Source organism: Manis javanica, chromosome 2, assembly GCF_040802235.1.
Source record: "Manis javanica isolate MJ-LG chromosome 2, MJ_LKY, whole genome shotgun sequence".
In the NCBI taxonomy this organism is placed as follows: domain Eukaryota; kingdom Metazoa; phylum Chordata; class Mammalia; order Pholidota; family Manidae; genus Manis; species Manis javanica.
The window spans coordinates 161161473-161177896 of record NC_133157.1 but is presented as its reverse complement, the minus strand read 5'-3'; the positions used below and the strand labels follow the sequence as shown (position 1 = coordinate 161177896).

The following is a 16424-nucleotide window of genomic DNA, read 5'->3' as shown; positions in this document are numbered from 1 at the left end:
TTTTGTAACTCAGTTATCTAGAAAATAGGCAAAAATCCAGGAAATAAGCTGAGTCATGGAGTATCCTTCAAATTGTGTGACATTTACCTGTTAGAAAGTCTCACATTTTTACTCACTGGCAGGATCAACTGACCTCGACTGAGAACCTGTTTGCTTTCTTCTTAGATATAATTCTAACAAGTTGTTTAATTTCTCAGCCCATAGCAGATTTAAAGTAGCAAAATAAAGAAAGCAGGGAGAGAATATCCTTAGAGGCCTATTGGTTCCAGCAAGAAATGAGAGGGAAAATACAGAAAACCTATCAAAAAGTAACTGTATATATTCAAAAATTATTGGAACATAGGGCCTTTTAAAGGCTGCAGTGAATAGGAACAGCTTAATGAGTCCTAGAAGTCCTTAGAGGCATTGATGTAATTATCTAATGTGAGCAAGAAAAGGTTAAATATTTAGTATTATCTGTTAAGTCAGAAAGTATATACTTTTTTTTAAAATTGAGGATGTCCATCTAAGTGGTTAAAATGAACAGTTTTTGTGTTTACACTAGTAAACTTAAATTACTTAGTATGCTTATCATAAATTCCTTATACCTAGTAATGTTGGATTATTGAGATACTATGTTATTTTTCTTTACTTTTCCTAATCGGTATTCAGTATTAGAAAATAAAATTTTAATATAATGTTAAATGATAAAACTATTTAACTAAATAGGGCATCTTTTATAGGTCAGAATTTTGAAGGAAACTAAAGGTTTGAGCACTCAGGTTTTGGAAGACTTCCCTCCAGAGCTGGTAGAGTTTAAAGAGTACATTAATACAGGCTGTAGGAACATTCAGAGTAGACAGATTGATAATCATTACTCTAGAAAGCTAGGTATTTTTATGGCAAGTCTATTTACCTTTTAAGATATTGTCACAGAGAGTGAACATTCGTCTCTATAAAAAAAGCTATTAAGGTCTTTATTAAAAATGGGCTATTTTTCACCCGGGAGCTGTTTGAGAGGCTTCCACATGCAGGACGTGTTATGGGTTACAGAATTCCAATAGACATTACCCTTGTACTCCAGTAACTTATTCTTACAGAGGAGAAAATTAAATATGTACACAATTATATACCAATTATCATTCTTGATGGCCTTGCCACCAAATCTAATATGGTATGTTTTATGTTCTTAATTTGCTGTTCTACAAGAAATGGGGTAATCATATTTAGAATTGCCTGCTTCAAACTGGTACAACACCGTTTTGATTATGAATTCAATGTATTTATTTAGGATTCTTTTCTTTCAACTTCAGTTCATTAAGCATCATAAATGAATAGTTTCTATTTAATACCTTCATAATAATGTTATTAAAGAAATCTGTAATTTTGGCATAATTTTTAATTTCAGTTTTTTTTATGATAGGAACATTAAGAAAGATTCATGTTATAAGAACACACCTGAAGTGCCTATATTAAACATGTTATTTATATGTAACAGGTTATTAAAGAAAGTGGACCACCTCACATGAAGAGCTTTGTTACTCGGGTGTCAGTGGGGGAGTTTTCCGCGGAAGGAGAGGGAAACAGCAAAAAACTCTCCAAGAAGCGTGCTGCGACCACCGTCCTCCAGGAGCTCAAGAAACTGCCACCTCTTCCTGTGGTTGAGAAGCCAAAACTATTTTTTAAAAAACGCCCTAAAACTATTGTAAAGGTAAAGGTATGATTGTGAACATTGGTCTGTTTTACTAGGTAAATACATAGTAACTACAGATAAAATTTTCCCATAGGGCAGGCACCTAAACCTGTGGATTATGTACAGTCCCAGAATCAGGGTTGGACATGTGACTATAAATTAATAATTCCTCTTCCTTTTAGACACTTGAATACCTGCTTTTGTTCATCAAATAATAATATACCTATTTTTAGTGTTTATGGTAAAAAAATTTCTTTCCCATTCATGATCACCTTTAGCATAATTCTGTTCATGACCTTGGAAGGTAGATGACGTTACCCCTCATTTTACAAATAAGGTTTTATGAAACATGTTTAGTAGCTCACTTTTATCCACCTGTCATGTGGAGCAACTGTAAACTCTTCTGATCTCTAATCCAGTGTTCTTTCTGTATCCCACACTGCTATGTACTAAGTTGTTAGTTTATCATAAAATGTTAATGGGAAACAGAGAAATAGTCATATAAATGATACTGATGACAGCAGCAGCAGCTAGTGTATATAAAGCTGTGTGTTAGACTTTGTTCCAGCACTTTGCATGCTGTATCATGTTTAATCCTCAGAGCAGCCCTATGAGGTGAATAGTAGTATTTTGTTCTCATTTTTTCAGGCATGTGTACTTTGCCAAAGAAGAATACAGAGCACACAGCTTTTCAAATTGATGTGATTCTGTTAGGATCAGATTTTACCTACATTAGCCAAAAAAAAAAAAAAAAGAGAGAAAGAGAGAAAGAAAAAACACAAAAAGCAAAGGCCAAAGGAATGAATGAATGGTCACTTAGTACAGGACAGTGCCTGTGAGTGCTCGATATGCTTGACATAAATGGAGCTAGATTCTGCTCCAGAGAAAGCCTTAAATTGTCACTTGTCCATTACCATCACAGCCTCACTTATTTAGCAGACTTCTGATTGAGTTCTCTGAATCAAGGAGTATAGAAATGAAGTTCATTTTATCTTCAGTGAATTTCTTTTGTTTCAATCATGCAATGGCACAGCTGAGGTATTTCTATAGGTTTTATACCTTTATACCTTTGCTTTATTTAAAAACGTGCATACATATTTATATAATAAATAGCTATATGAATATTTGTTCTTTTAAATGAATACTGTAATTACTTCACTGAGATGTAGGTTTTGCATTCTCTGAAATAGCATTCTACATTATATGTAAGGTAGACTAAAAATAAATGCCAAATAGAGCCTCTTCTCATGAGTCATAGTGGTTCCAAGGACTGGTTTTCATTCATATGCTCTAACCACACAGTTAGAGATGGGGATATGGCTATTAAGAACATGACCTTTGTTTATAAAGTGGGAAGAATGATTGAACTTGCTTCATAGGATTGTTACGTGTTACCTGAAGTAATACACAGGATGCACTAGTATATGATTAAATATTTGTTACCAGTACGAGTATTAAGTAATAAATATTAACTCCTGATTTTTATTTAGTGCTGTCTATTCACATTTTATATGGGTATGTGTATCTCCATGGTTCACTTTGTTAAATCTCTGGTTCACTGTGATGGAGGAGCAGTGCTCTACATCAGAATGGCAGCTTAAAACTCGTCACAGTAACTTCCATCTAATGAAACTGAATCTAATCTTAATAAATTAAGAAAAGAATTTTTATTTTTAAGCTTAGAAAAAAATGTATTTTTCATGAACTAACTTCATGAAATCTTTCATGAATTCCTTCATGAACTAACATTAGGTTAGAAAAAGATCTATGTATTTTTATAGTAGGATATAAATATGACTCTTGTTACTTTTAAAAACTGTATCCAGTAAAAGCAAGATTGTTTAACTGTTATTCCCAAGAGGAGGAGAAACTTTTTGAATTCTTAATATTATTTGCTACTACTTCTAGTATATAAGCATATTATTCAAGGACTTTCTATCTACCATTCAGATCTCAGCTTAAACTTGACTTCTTCAAGGAAACCTTCTCTGATGCTCCCCCACTCCCAGATTAGGTTAGCCCCCTGCATTTTAATGCACATACGTCACACTTGGAATTTCTTGTACCGTGTCTGTCTTATGTTAAAATAAAGCCTGTAGATATCCTTTGAAATGTGAGGTTATTTTGAGAAAGCAGTATGCATATGAGTTGGAGTCTAGATAATTCTAACTGTGAACACATCTTACAGTGGGCCAGTAAATGGGTCAGCTTGGAATAGTTCCTCAATTTTCAACATTTCCATCACTTCCTTCTATGTCCTATATCACTGTAGTATCTGCAGTTCCTTATATGTAGTTGAAGTAGAGAAAATATCTGTTGCTAATTTGTCTTGACTTTATTTAGAATATTAAAGCTAGGACATTGTCTCATTTGATCCTCCTAATCAGTCTGTGATGTAGCTGTTACCTCCATTTTACAGTTGAGGTCCTCTGTATTTAGGAATCGTACCCGTGATCACATAGCAGAGTCAAGTTTCTGGTCCAGTTGTGTCTGACATCAGTGCCCATTTGAAACTGGTTGGTTGTGAACTGCTTTTGGATTTTAAGATTTACTCTGCAGAGTTATGTTATTGAAGTGTAAGATTGCCCTGATGATGTCTTTGGGTTTATGTAGTTCTTTTTTATAAGAGGCTTTCCAGTGTTGGAGATACAATTTTCTGGGCACAACTGTTAGGAGACTGTCCTTACTGGTTTGTAGAATGATAATCTAAGACTTGGTATTCAAGGAGTAACTTGTATTACCAAGGATACTAACGTACCCAAGTTAATTTCAGTCACGGGAAGAAGCCAGCAATCCTTACTGTCTCAGTAACTCCATTATTATCTAACTGGACTTGTGTGTCTGGTTCTTCGTCATTGGAATCCGTATGAACAGCAGTGTCTTTGGAACTTAAAGACATTCTTTTGAAAGAGGCAAATGAAACAGGAATAAAGACAGCATATCATTGAAAGTATGTTTTTATTTGAATATCTTCATGAACTAGGCATACTTCTAGTGCTAAACTCAAAAGCTTCCCTTTACTTTTTAATTGATATCTCAGTCTTAGACCTGTAAGTTATTGTCTGTCTTTCCTTATTGGTCTTTCTTTATCTCCTTTATAATTTACTTAGTTTTCATTGTTTGGAATGTAAGTAGAAATCAGTGTTTTGTCAAAAGCTAATCTGTTCCTTTTCTCTCCTCTCCCTACACCTAGCTGTTGCAGTACTGAAGTTCTCAGTCTTCTTCCTTTACTGTCTCCCTGGGTTGATCTTCATACCAGGGCTTCATTCAGTCTTTGTGTAGATGATTCCCAAATACTCTACCCTACACTGCCTATTGGGCATTTTCACTTAGTATTTCACAGGCCCCTCAAACTCTGTGTCCAGAGCTCATCATGTTTCCTTCTAAACCTCTTTCTCCCTCAGCATTCCTTACTATAGTGATTGTCACCACCGTCCAGCTGCTGAAACAAAAACCTGGGAGTTTTCTCTCTTACCTCGTTTATCCAATCAGTCATTAAATCCATTGGTTCCATCACTTAATGTTTCTTAATGTAGTCCATTTCTTTCCATCCCTCTGCCACCCTTTTGGTCCAACTCATCTCTTGCCTGAATTACTACAGTGGGTTTTTAATAGGTTATCCTCAAGTGCTTTTGATATCAAATGGTCTTTTTAAAAGTATTGTCTTTTAGAAACATCGATCAGATCATGTCATGCCTCTGCTTAAAATCTTTTACTAATTTCACATTGCTCTTTGGATTAAGCCCAAAATCCTAAACGTAATTTAAAAGACCCTGCAGGATCTGACCTGGAGACTGTACTTGCAGCACCCAACTAGTTATGGTAGAGACTCAAGCAGCACCCAGAAGAGCTAAGGCTGTGCAAGGGTTCTTATATAAGTTTAGTGTAACATTTAATCTGCGACACAGTGATTATCCTTGCTCTAATACCTGCTTTAGAATAAATGTTCACGGGTGGAAACAAAAGTTTCGACCATACGATAGATGTAAAACTTTATTTCTAGGAATATTGTATGAAGAAAGTTAGTTCACATGCAGAAAGAATATTTGATTTGCAGTTTTTTTGTTTTTAACTCTTTTAGAAAATACTAATATAAGCTATATATAAACTTAATGTAAAGCAAACTTTATTCATAAACATTTTCCCATATAAAGTTAAAAACTAGAGTGCCTTTTGAAAGGTTTATATAGAATTTATGCATAAGTTAAAAGCATACTAAGTAAAGTAGGACCTGTTGCCCAACTTGCATATAGGACATTTCTCAGTGAGGCTGAAGCTGTGTGTATGCCCCTCACTGTTAGCCTTCCTCCCCCAGGTGACCGCCTCCCCAGGTGACCACCATCAGTAGTTTAGTGTTTAACATTTCCTTACCATACAGGTTTACTACATGTTTGCTTTTCTGAAAAGTGGTATTTGGTAAGTTTTTAAAACAGCTTTATTGGGGTATAATTGACATAGTGAACTGTACATAGTTAAAGTGTACTATTTGGTATGTTTGGGTATATGTCTGCACTTGTGAAACCATGACACAAAGTAATGAACCTTTTCATTGCTCCCAGGAGTTTTCTCATGCCCCTTTGTACGCCCTTACCCTCAGTTCTCAAGCTTCCACTGTTTTTGGCCTTGCTTCTTTCACTCAGCATAACCATTTTGAGATTCATCCATCCTGTTTCATGTATGAACTGCTGGTTCTATTTTATTGCTAAGGAGTATTCTGTTGTATGGGTATGCCACCATTTATTTATCCTTTCACCCTTTGGTAGGTATTTGAGGTGTTTCTACTTTTGGGATTACATATGAAACTGCCATGAACATTTATGTATAAGTCTTATCAGGATATGCTTTTATTTCTCTTGGGTAAATGCTAAGGAGTGGAATGGATTGGTCTCTGAGTGGGTATACATTGGACATTTTAAGAAACTGCCAGTTGTTTTTCAAAGTGATTATACCATTTTCTCATTAGCCATGTGTGAGAATTCTAGTTGCTGCACATTCTAACACATAGTTTAGTCTTCTGTGAGTTTTATGGTGTATCTGAATGTGACTTACATTCAGATCCTTGAACCATTTCAAGTTCACTTTTGTGTATGGAGTTAAGACAGTAATCCAGTTTCATTCTCTTACATGTAGCTTTCCAGTTTTGCCAACACCAGTTGTTGAAGAGGCTGTCTTTTCCGCACTGTGTATTCATGGCTCCTTTATCATATATTAATTGACCATATATGTGTGGAATTATATCTGGACTCTCTATTCTGTTCCATTGATCTGTTGGTCTGTTCCATTGGTCTGTTCTTGTGCCAGTACCAAATTACTTTGATTACTGTAGCTTTGTAGTAGAGCTTAAAGTAATCTCCCCAGCTTTGTTCTTCCTTCTCAGGATTGCTTTGCTATTCGGGGTCTTTTGTGGTTTCATATGAATTTTAGGACCATTTGTTCTATTTGTTGAAGAATGCTGTTGGTATTTTGTTAAAGATTGCTTTGAATCTCTAGATTGCTTTAGGCTTACTGTGATCTTAATATGCATTTTCTGACTCAATGAAATTGATTCTTTTTATATCTTTTTTCCTCTGTTAAACATATGTTCATCTCTTCTGCCCAATTTCTTTTAGATTTTCCTTTTCTTAGTAGTTTGTAAAAACATATTTTGGATGCTGTATGTACCTTTATGTAGTTATGTGTATTGCCAGTATCTCTTCCTAGTTCATGGCTTGTCTTCTCATGTTCTTTTTGGTCTGTTTTGATGAACAGAAGTTGTGAAGCAACTCTACTATATGGAAGAGTTTAAAAGTATAGTCGACTCAATTTATCAATAATACCTCTGAGCCCTAAATCTCATAGAAGCCCAGTTTGGGGTCCATTTTATGATTTTTCTTTATAAATCTTTGTAAATGACTCTCACTATCTTCTCCAGTCACAGTTTTGGGGGCAGGGGGAGAACCACTGTTTCTTTAAAGATCCAATACCAAGTTTTACAAGCATGTTTTAAAATTTTTCTTAAATTATTTTTTTAGGCTGGACCAGAATATGGTCAAGGAATGAATCCCATTAGCCGCCTGGCTCAAATTCAGCAGGCCAAGAAGGAAAAGGAGCCAGATTATGTTTTGCTTTCAGAAAGAGGAATGCCTCGACGTCGGGAATTTGTGATGCAGGTATTTCTAACTTTTACATTATGACAAATTTTTTAAGTGATGAAAAAATTAGAAATCTCTAGGATGGAATAGAGATAAGGGGGAAAGGCAAACTAGGCATAAATAGCAGAAAGTAAAACTCTTTACACTTAAATCATTCCTTTCCTTCAGGGCCACCTACCAACTTGGTTGAAACTTCCAAGTGTTGAGGATGTGTTAGAATAGATAGGATAAGTTTTGGAAGGGCTCTAAGTTCACATAGGTTATTTACCACAGAGCTTATCGTTTAGAATGTCTATCTCTAACACTGTATTACAGTTTGCAGCCAGAGTCTATTAACAGCTGGTAATAGGAGATGGATGGAATTAGAAACTAAATTTAGAAGGATGAATGTAGTAGATAAAACAGGGCCAAGAGCATGAGCTTTGGAGTTATCAAGAAAATTAGGGAAAGACAGCTACCTAGTAACCTAAATGTGGTGAGGCCTGAGGGATTCAGAATTGCTGAGAAACATAACTGTTGTGTGGCCATGACATTGAAGAATGGTTGCTAGTGTATTGGCAGATGCGTGGAATGAAGTAGAATGTCTGAAATATCCCCCTTTTAAAGCCCTACCTATCCATCTTCATTTGCCAACTCAATGTCTAGGTGTCATTAGGACCCAGAATATGGGAGAAACCTTTAATTTTTTATTATGAAAATTTCAAACACATCCAAAGGTGGATATATTTAGTAGTATACTATAAAGAATAGTATAATGGCATATTGGAGGGTATGCCCATCATCCAAACATAACAGTTAAAATTTTTGCCACAGTTGTTTAACTATTTTTTGTTTTTTTATTTTGGTATCATTAATACACAATCACATGAGCAACATTGTGGTTACTAGATTCCCCCCATTATCAAGTCCCCACCACATACCCCATTATACTCACTGTCCATCAGCGCAGTAAGATGCTATAGAATCACTACTTGTCTTCTCTGTGCTATACTGCCTTCCCCGTGCCCCTCCCCCACATTATATGTGCTAATCGTAATGCCCCTTAATCACCTTCTCCCTCCCTTCCCACCCCCCTGCTATTGGGTTTTATTTTCTCCCTCTGACCCCTCATTCCTCCAATCCTCACTTCTTTCTTTTCCTGAAGTATTTGAAAGCTAATTGCTAACCACATGCCATTTTATCCTATATACTTAGTATTTCTAAGAAATAGACTTTTTCTTAAAATTTTTTTTAAGTTAGACATGATTCATTAGATTCATCTAATACCCGTCTATATTTAAATTCTTCTTATTGTCCCAAACTGTTTTTACTGTAATTGGCCTGTCAGAGTAACTTTTTTCCAGTCAAACTCATGAATTTCACTCTCAATATAATTGAGTTAAATTCAACAGGTATTTATTGCATGCTGACCATATAGTAGACATTTTATCACTTAAACCTAGTATTTCATATTGATTATCAACTTCCATGCATGTCTAAGTTTCACCTTTCTTCCGTATTTATATTCTCCATATTTCTTTATGTTATAGTACCTACTACAATAGTATGTATATAGTAGGACCTTAATAAACCTTTGATACATCTTTGCTCTCTGCCTGCCTACTGATAGCTAATATGTTTAGCTTTTGTTGAAGATGTAAACTTATGATATAGTCACAAATAAACCACTGTTGAGAACCTAGATATCCAAAGAGGGGTGAGTTCTATGGTTAGTAAACACATTATTGTCTAGGTATCATTAGGACCCAGAACAGCCGTCTTCTGGTATTTTCACTTTGTGAAATATATGTTCCATTGTTCTTTTTAGATTCATAGCTTTGAAGAATTTTAGAAAGTATTTTTTAAACTCCAGAGCTTAAAGGAAAAAAATCACCTCAACTTCAGGCTTGTATTAGGAATAAAAAACGGCCTTGATTTTATTAAACAATTCCTTTTCTGTGGAGTATAGAGCCCCTTGTGAAAGAAGAATTTAGAATATCGTAGGCCAGCTTCCATTTTATGGGTATTCATAAACATTCTAGTCAAATGGGAACATTTGGCTGTGGTTTTAAATGTTTTCACACTGAATTCATATTGTTTTTCTCCCTTCTGAAAGCCCCAGTGGATTCATTATAGTATTGCAGCAACTTTATCAAAGTAAAGGCTTTTGTGTAAACTACTTAAGCAGTGTTATCATTTGTCATAATTGAATGTGGAAGTAAAAATATCTAGAAATAATATGCTTATATTTATCTATCACCAAAAAAAAAAGTAAGTTTTCTGTTATAAAATGGATGCAGTTACTGTTATTGATAACTAGATAGAAGAAAATCTCTGATAACATTATTTGGGTATTTAGTTCCAGAGTAAATTTCTTTAAACTTCAAATTATTTTTTGGAGAGGGATATTTTAATTTTTCAAGAGAAACTAATAACTAAATTGTATATCACATTCTATTGTTAATATATCATATCATATTAATTTTTCTACCTCTGACGAAGAGTCCAGGTTTCTAAAAAGTATATAAAGCCAATTTTATCAACTTGTGACTCAGTAAAAAATAAGAAGTAAGTTTTTGATAAATGTTATTTTAGAACTTTTTTGTTAGTTTTTGAGGATTTTATTCATTTAAGTGATTTGTTTAAAGACAAAAATAGAGCAATCTTAAATTTACTGCATAGCAAAATCATTGAGCTTCTTTGCAAATTAACATTTGAATATAAAAATGTTACTTGTAATAGTTAAAAAACTTGTTAACTTCATAGGAAGATGACTTATGAAGTTACATACTTACTTGACTCTTCTAATGATGTGGCTTTTTTTCTTGGGTGACTGTTGTACTTGTTGACAGGGAATGAAAGTCATTCAGTACAGTGGTCTTTTCCATTACTAACAAATAACTCTGGGGGTAACTGCTCACAAGCCATTTGACCATATACCTGTAAACTTGTGTGAGGAATGGGATGGATAAATGGGTAAAATGAATCCAGAAGCACGTATTTATAAATAAGTCTTAAAGGTGTCAAAGTGGGCCAGACACAGATCCAAGGTGAATGCTGAAATGGGAACATTACCCAAGATCAGAAGCCTGGAGCCAGTGGTCATCAGGTGTGGGTATAAATGAGATTTAGGGATGAAGCAACTAAAGAAAGAGAGTGAGTGAGGCATAAATAGCATGTAAAAATAGATGAAACATTTTCTGCTTCTCAGTGATCTTTTGCTTCCATTTACTTTGGCAAGTCCTTTGACCCTCAGAGCGGTAGAGGAAGCTTCTGATGTAGCTGGCATGCTCTTTTAGTTAGCAAGCATTCCAGCAACAACACAAGGGCTGTGAAGCTGGAGAACAAACCAAGCACTGGAAAAAATAACAGGTAGCAGAGGCTGCCTGTAAGCTAGGGGTTCAAGCACATTACACGTAGAGCCTGTTGTGTTCAGGTCAGCTGCAAGCCAGCATGTGGGAGGTGGTGTGTGTGCGTCCAGCTTCAGGGATCTGCCGTGAAGAGTGTCAGTGCTTCTCAGTGAGGCCATAGACTACTGCTGATATTTCATAATGTGGTGGTTTCAGAAGAGAAAGCAGTGAAATGTTTAAAAAATGTTGTACAAATTTGAGGATTAGTATTTGTGATAGTTGGTACAGAAATTATATAATGAATACATTTTTACTATTTCATGCACTGTACTTTGTCATTTAGTTTACCTTGACCAAAATTCTGCTACGAAGAGTACAATTTTTTGTCATATAATTTGTACATTGTTTATATTTCTTAAGTTTGTATTACTATTTTTTACTTCTGTCATATATCCCAAGTTCCTTAAAAGTAGCTGGTTCACCAAAGCTTAAAAGTAGTGATGGAAATAGTAACACAAATAAAACAAATATGGATACCAGATGGGAATCTACATGTTCTGAGACAAGTGAAATAGCCAGTGTTATGATTTCATACAAGAACTAAAAAAGGCAAATATGGGTAGAACTGTCATGCTTTATATCTGAAAACTGGATTTAGTTGTACCATGTATCCAGTCATTGCTAGTACCCAGTACAATATACTGTCATTGTGAAATTTTATTAAAGTGATATGAATCTACTGTAGCTTACAGATTTTTTTTTAAACAAAGTACTGTGACATCTGGTAAGCAGTCCAAATTTTCAGATATAGATTGCCTGTTCAGCAATCTTGCTCATTTTTCTATTAGCTTTTAAAAAATGATTTATAGGAATCCACTATATATCCTAGAATGTGAGTCTTTTGCAGTTATATGGCATTTCAAATATCTTGTCTTATGTGGTGACTTTACTTTTTTTCATGATGCTTTTGAGGGAGAAAGGTAATTAATTTTAATAAAGTCAAATTTACCTGTCTTTTCCCTTATTTTAACTTTATAATAAGTCTAGCTTTCCAGAATAATAATGCTGTCACCTTGTTCTTTCTCAAAATGATCTTGGCTCCTCTTAGCACTTTGTATTTCCATGTAAATTTTGGAATCAGCTTGTTAAGTATGTAAAATGTATGTGTGGGGTTTGGATGAGAATTCATTGAATTTATAGGTCAATTTGAAGAGACTTGATATTATTATAATATGAGTTTTCAGTACATGAGTATGGCATATGTCTATGAAGTTTATCTAAATTTTTCTTAATGCTTATTGTTTACTGTATAAAGATCTTAAATATAGCTATTTGATGTTCATTTGATGTAAATGATTTCTTTTTATTAAAGTATCATTGATACATAAATAGGAAGGTTTCACAAACATTCATCATTCAGCCATATTATCAAGCATTCACCCATATTATCAAGACCTCACCCCCTCCATTGCAGTCACTGACTATCAATGTAGTAAGATGTATAGAGTCATTAATTGTATTCTCCATGCTGTACTACTGTCCCAGTGACCTACCTATATTGTGATTGTGAATTATAGTGCCCCTTAGTCCCATTCTCCCTCCCCATTGACCCTCCCCAGCACTCTCCTTTGGTGACCACTAGTCCCTTCTTGATGTCTATGAGTCTACTGCTTTTTTGTTCCTACTGTTTTGCTTTGTTTTTATACTCCACAAATGAGTGAAGGCATTTGGTATTTGTCTTTCTCCACCTGGCTCATTTCAGTGAGCATAATACTCTCTAGCTCCATCCATGTTGTTGCAAATGATAGGATTTCCTTTTCTTTTCATGGCTGAATAATACGCCATTGTGTGTATGTACCACATCTTTATACACTCATCAATTGATGGACACTTAGGTTGCTTCTATATTTTGGCTGCTGTAAATAGTGCAGCAATAAACATAGTGGTGCATATTTCTTTTTGAATCAGGCATCTTTTCTTCAGGTAAATTCCTAGAACTGGGTCAAATGGTATTTCTGTTTTTACTCTTTTGGGGAACCTCCATATTGCTTTCCACAATGGTTGAACTAATTTACATTTCCACCGACAGTATAGGAGGGTTCTCCTGTCTCTGCATCTTTGCTAGCATTTGTTGTTTTTGTCTTTACGATTTTGGCCATCCTAACTGGCGTGAGGTGATATCTCATTGTGGTTTAAATTTTCATTTCCCGGATGATTAGCAATGTGGAATATCTTTTCATGTGCCTGTTGTCCATCTGAATTTCTTCTTTGGAGAAGTGTCTGTTTGGATCCTCTGCCCATTTTTCAATTGGGTTATTTGTTTTTTGGGTGTGGAGGTATGTGAGTCCTTTATATATTTTGGATGTTACCCCCTTATCGGATAAGTCTTTAATGAATATATTCTCCCATACTGTAGGATGCCTTTTTGTTCTGCTGATGCTGTCCTTTGCTATATAAAAGCTTTTTAATTTGATGTAGTCCCACTTGTTCATTTTTGGTTTTGTTTCCCTTGCCCAGGGAGGTGTGTTCAGGAAAAAGTTGCTCATGTTTATGTCTAAGAGATTTTGCCTGTTTTCTTCTATGAGTTTTATGGTTTTGAGACTTAGATTCAGATCTTTGATTCATTTTGAGTTTACTTTTGTGTATGGGGTTAGACTATGATCCAGTTTCATTCTCTTACATGTAGGTGTCCAGTTTTGCCAACACCAGCTGTTGAAGAGGCTGTCATTTCCCCATTGTATATCCATGACTCCTTTTTCATATATTAATTGACCATATATGTATGGGTTTATATCTGTGCTCTCTATTTGGTTCCATTTATCTAAAGGTCTGTTCTTGTGCTAATACCAAATTGTTTTAGGGAGGATGGCCATTTTGACAATATTAATTCTTCCTATCCATGAGCATGGGATAGGTTTCCATTTATTGGTATCTTCTTTAATTTCTCTCATGAGGGTCTTGTAGTTTTCAGAGTAGAGGTCTTTCATTTCCTTGGTTAGGTTTAGTAAATGATATCTTTTAATATTTTTCATTTTCTACCTGATTGTTCATGGGATATAGAAATGCAGCTGGCTTTTGTATATAACCCTTTATAGAGAGAGAACTTAATATACTCTCATAAATTCTTAAAATTAATCTGTAGATCTTCTTGGATTTCCTATGTAAGTATCATATCTGCAAGTACTGACAGTTTGTTTTTATAGTTCTACTTCTTAAAACCTTTTGTTTTTCTTGCCTTATTGTTCTGTCCTGGATTTGTAGTAAAATGTTAAATACTAGTAAAAGTAGAGGGCCCTCTTGTCTTGTTTTTAATTTCGCAATTACAACATTAAGTATAATGTTTGCTGAGGTTTGTTGTAGGTTTATTGCAGAATGCCTTTATCATATTAAGGAATTTCCCTTTCCCTAAATTTGCTATGAATTTTTATTATGTATGGATGTTGAGTTTCATGAAGTGCTTTTGCTCCATTTATTAGGGTGACTATATGGTTTGTCTCCTCAACCTATTAATATGGAAGATTCCAATGATTGGTTATGTTTTGATTTTTGAAGGTTAGACCAACTCTGCATTTCTGGAATAAACCTAATTTCATCATGAGTATTCTTTCTATATATTGCTTAGTCTAGTTTAGTATTATATGGTTTAAACTTAAACATTTATGTTCATGAGAGAAACTGGTCTGTAAATGTCTTTTCTTATACTGTTCTTGGATTTTGGAATCAAAGTGATACCTTACTGGATAACTGGGGACTGGTTCCTTTTTTTTCTATTCTTGAATGAAGTTCTGTAAGTGTAGCATTACTTGTTCATAATTATTAGGCAGAAGTTTTCTTTATGGAAAAGTTTTTAATTATGGTTTTAATTTCTTTAGTAGTTATGGGCCTATATAGTTAGGGATTTATTCTGTGCCAGTTTTGGTAGTTTGCGTCATCCAGCAATTTTTCCATTTTATCTAAATAATTATTTTTAAAATTAGCTAAAATACTCAATATCTTATTTCATAATGCTATAGAAGGTAAAGTTATCTCCCATTTTCATTATTATTTGTGTCTTTTCATGTTTTCTTGATCAGTCTTACCTTTAGTTTATTAGGCTTATTTTATTAGTCTTTCAGGGAACTAAGTTTTAGCTTTTTGAAGTTCTCAGTTGTACTTTATTTCTGTTTCCTTAATTTCTGTTTTTGTCTTTATTCTTCTCTTTTCTTTGGGTTTATTTTGCTAATAAATTCTTGAGAAGGATGTTCAGCTCATTACTTTTCTGCTTTTAAGCTTTTTTGGCTGTATTTTTTTCTTTTAGATCCTTCTTTGTTTCATCCTTCAAGTTTGATATATTGTATTTCCATTATTTAAAACATTTTCTGATTTCCACTGGGATTTTTTCTGTTGCATGTATTTAGTGGCATTGTTTAATTTCCAGAGTTGTGAATATCTTGTTGTCTGCCTCTTTGATCACTTATTGAGACCAGTGTATAAAAAGAAATCCCACTTATGTTATTTATTTTCTATTTCTCCTTGTAATCCTATCCTTTATTGCTTTCTAATTTACTTTTTATACTTGTATTACTCTTGGCACATATATCTGTAACAGAGCATTACTCAACTTAGAAAATGTACATGTGGGTATAAGATGGCTTATACATATTTATATATAGGTGTATATATACATGTATGTATCAACAGTTCACAAAAAGTAGCTGTGGAATAATTACAATAAAAGCTGTATTTATTGAGCATCTATGATTTGTTATACACCGTAGTTTACATATACTTTCTTGTTTAGTTTTCAAAGCAACACTATGAGGTAGTTGTATTATCCCTCTTTTACTAGTGAAAAAAACTGAGGCTTAGACATTTTGAATAGTTTGAAACAGTTCATACATCTAGGAAGCAGTTGAGTTGAATTTCATACCCAAATCTGACCTGGAAATCTTTGTTCCTAACCACATTATTGTACTAACCCTTGTATATTCTCTTAAGAAACTACACTTGACCCTTGAACAGTGCAGAGGGTAAGGGCGCTAACACCTCCCCCACCACCCACAGTTGAAAATCCGTGTATAACTTTTGACTCCCCCCAAAACTTAATTACTAATAGCCTCCTGTTGACTAGAAGTCCTACCACTAACATAAACAGCCAATTAACACATATTTTATATGTTATACAGAGTATATATTTTATTCTTAAAATAAAATAACCTGAAAGATGGTGGCATGAGAGGAGAGACAGAGGCTTCCTCCTAAAACTGCATACAGTTAGAAAATATAGTTGGTTCAACTAATCCTGAGAGAGCA

General features: G+C 34.4%; 1 protein-coding gene across 19 annotated transcripts in view; it reads left to right on the top strand.

Moving 5' to 3' along the window:
- Positions 1-16424, top strand: part of STAU2 (staufen double-stranded RNA binding protein 2) — a 369184-nt gene that overhangs the window by 167069 nt on the left and 185691 nt on the right. For 16 of the 19 annotated variants that reach the window (XM_073229712.1, XM_073229702.1, XM_073229706.1 and 13 more), the window contains 2 exons: positions 1478-1696; positions 7684-7821. In XM_073229712.1, coding sequence (XP_073085813.1) covers positions 1478-1696; positions 7684-7821 — 357 coding nt within the window. The remainder of the gene's footprint in view (positions 1-1477; positions 1697-7683; positions 7822-16424) is intronic. The other 3 variants (XM_073229713.1, XM_073229703.1, XM_073229701.1) reach the window with 1 other exon arrangement.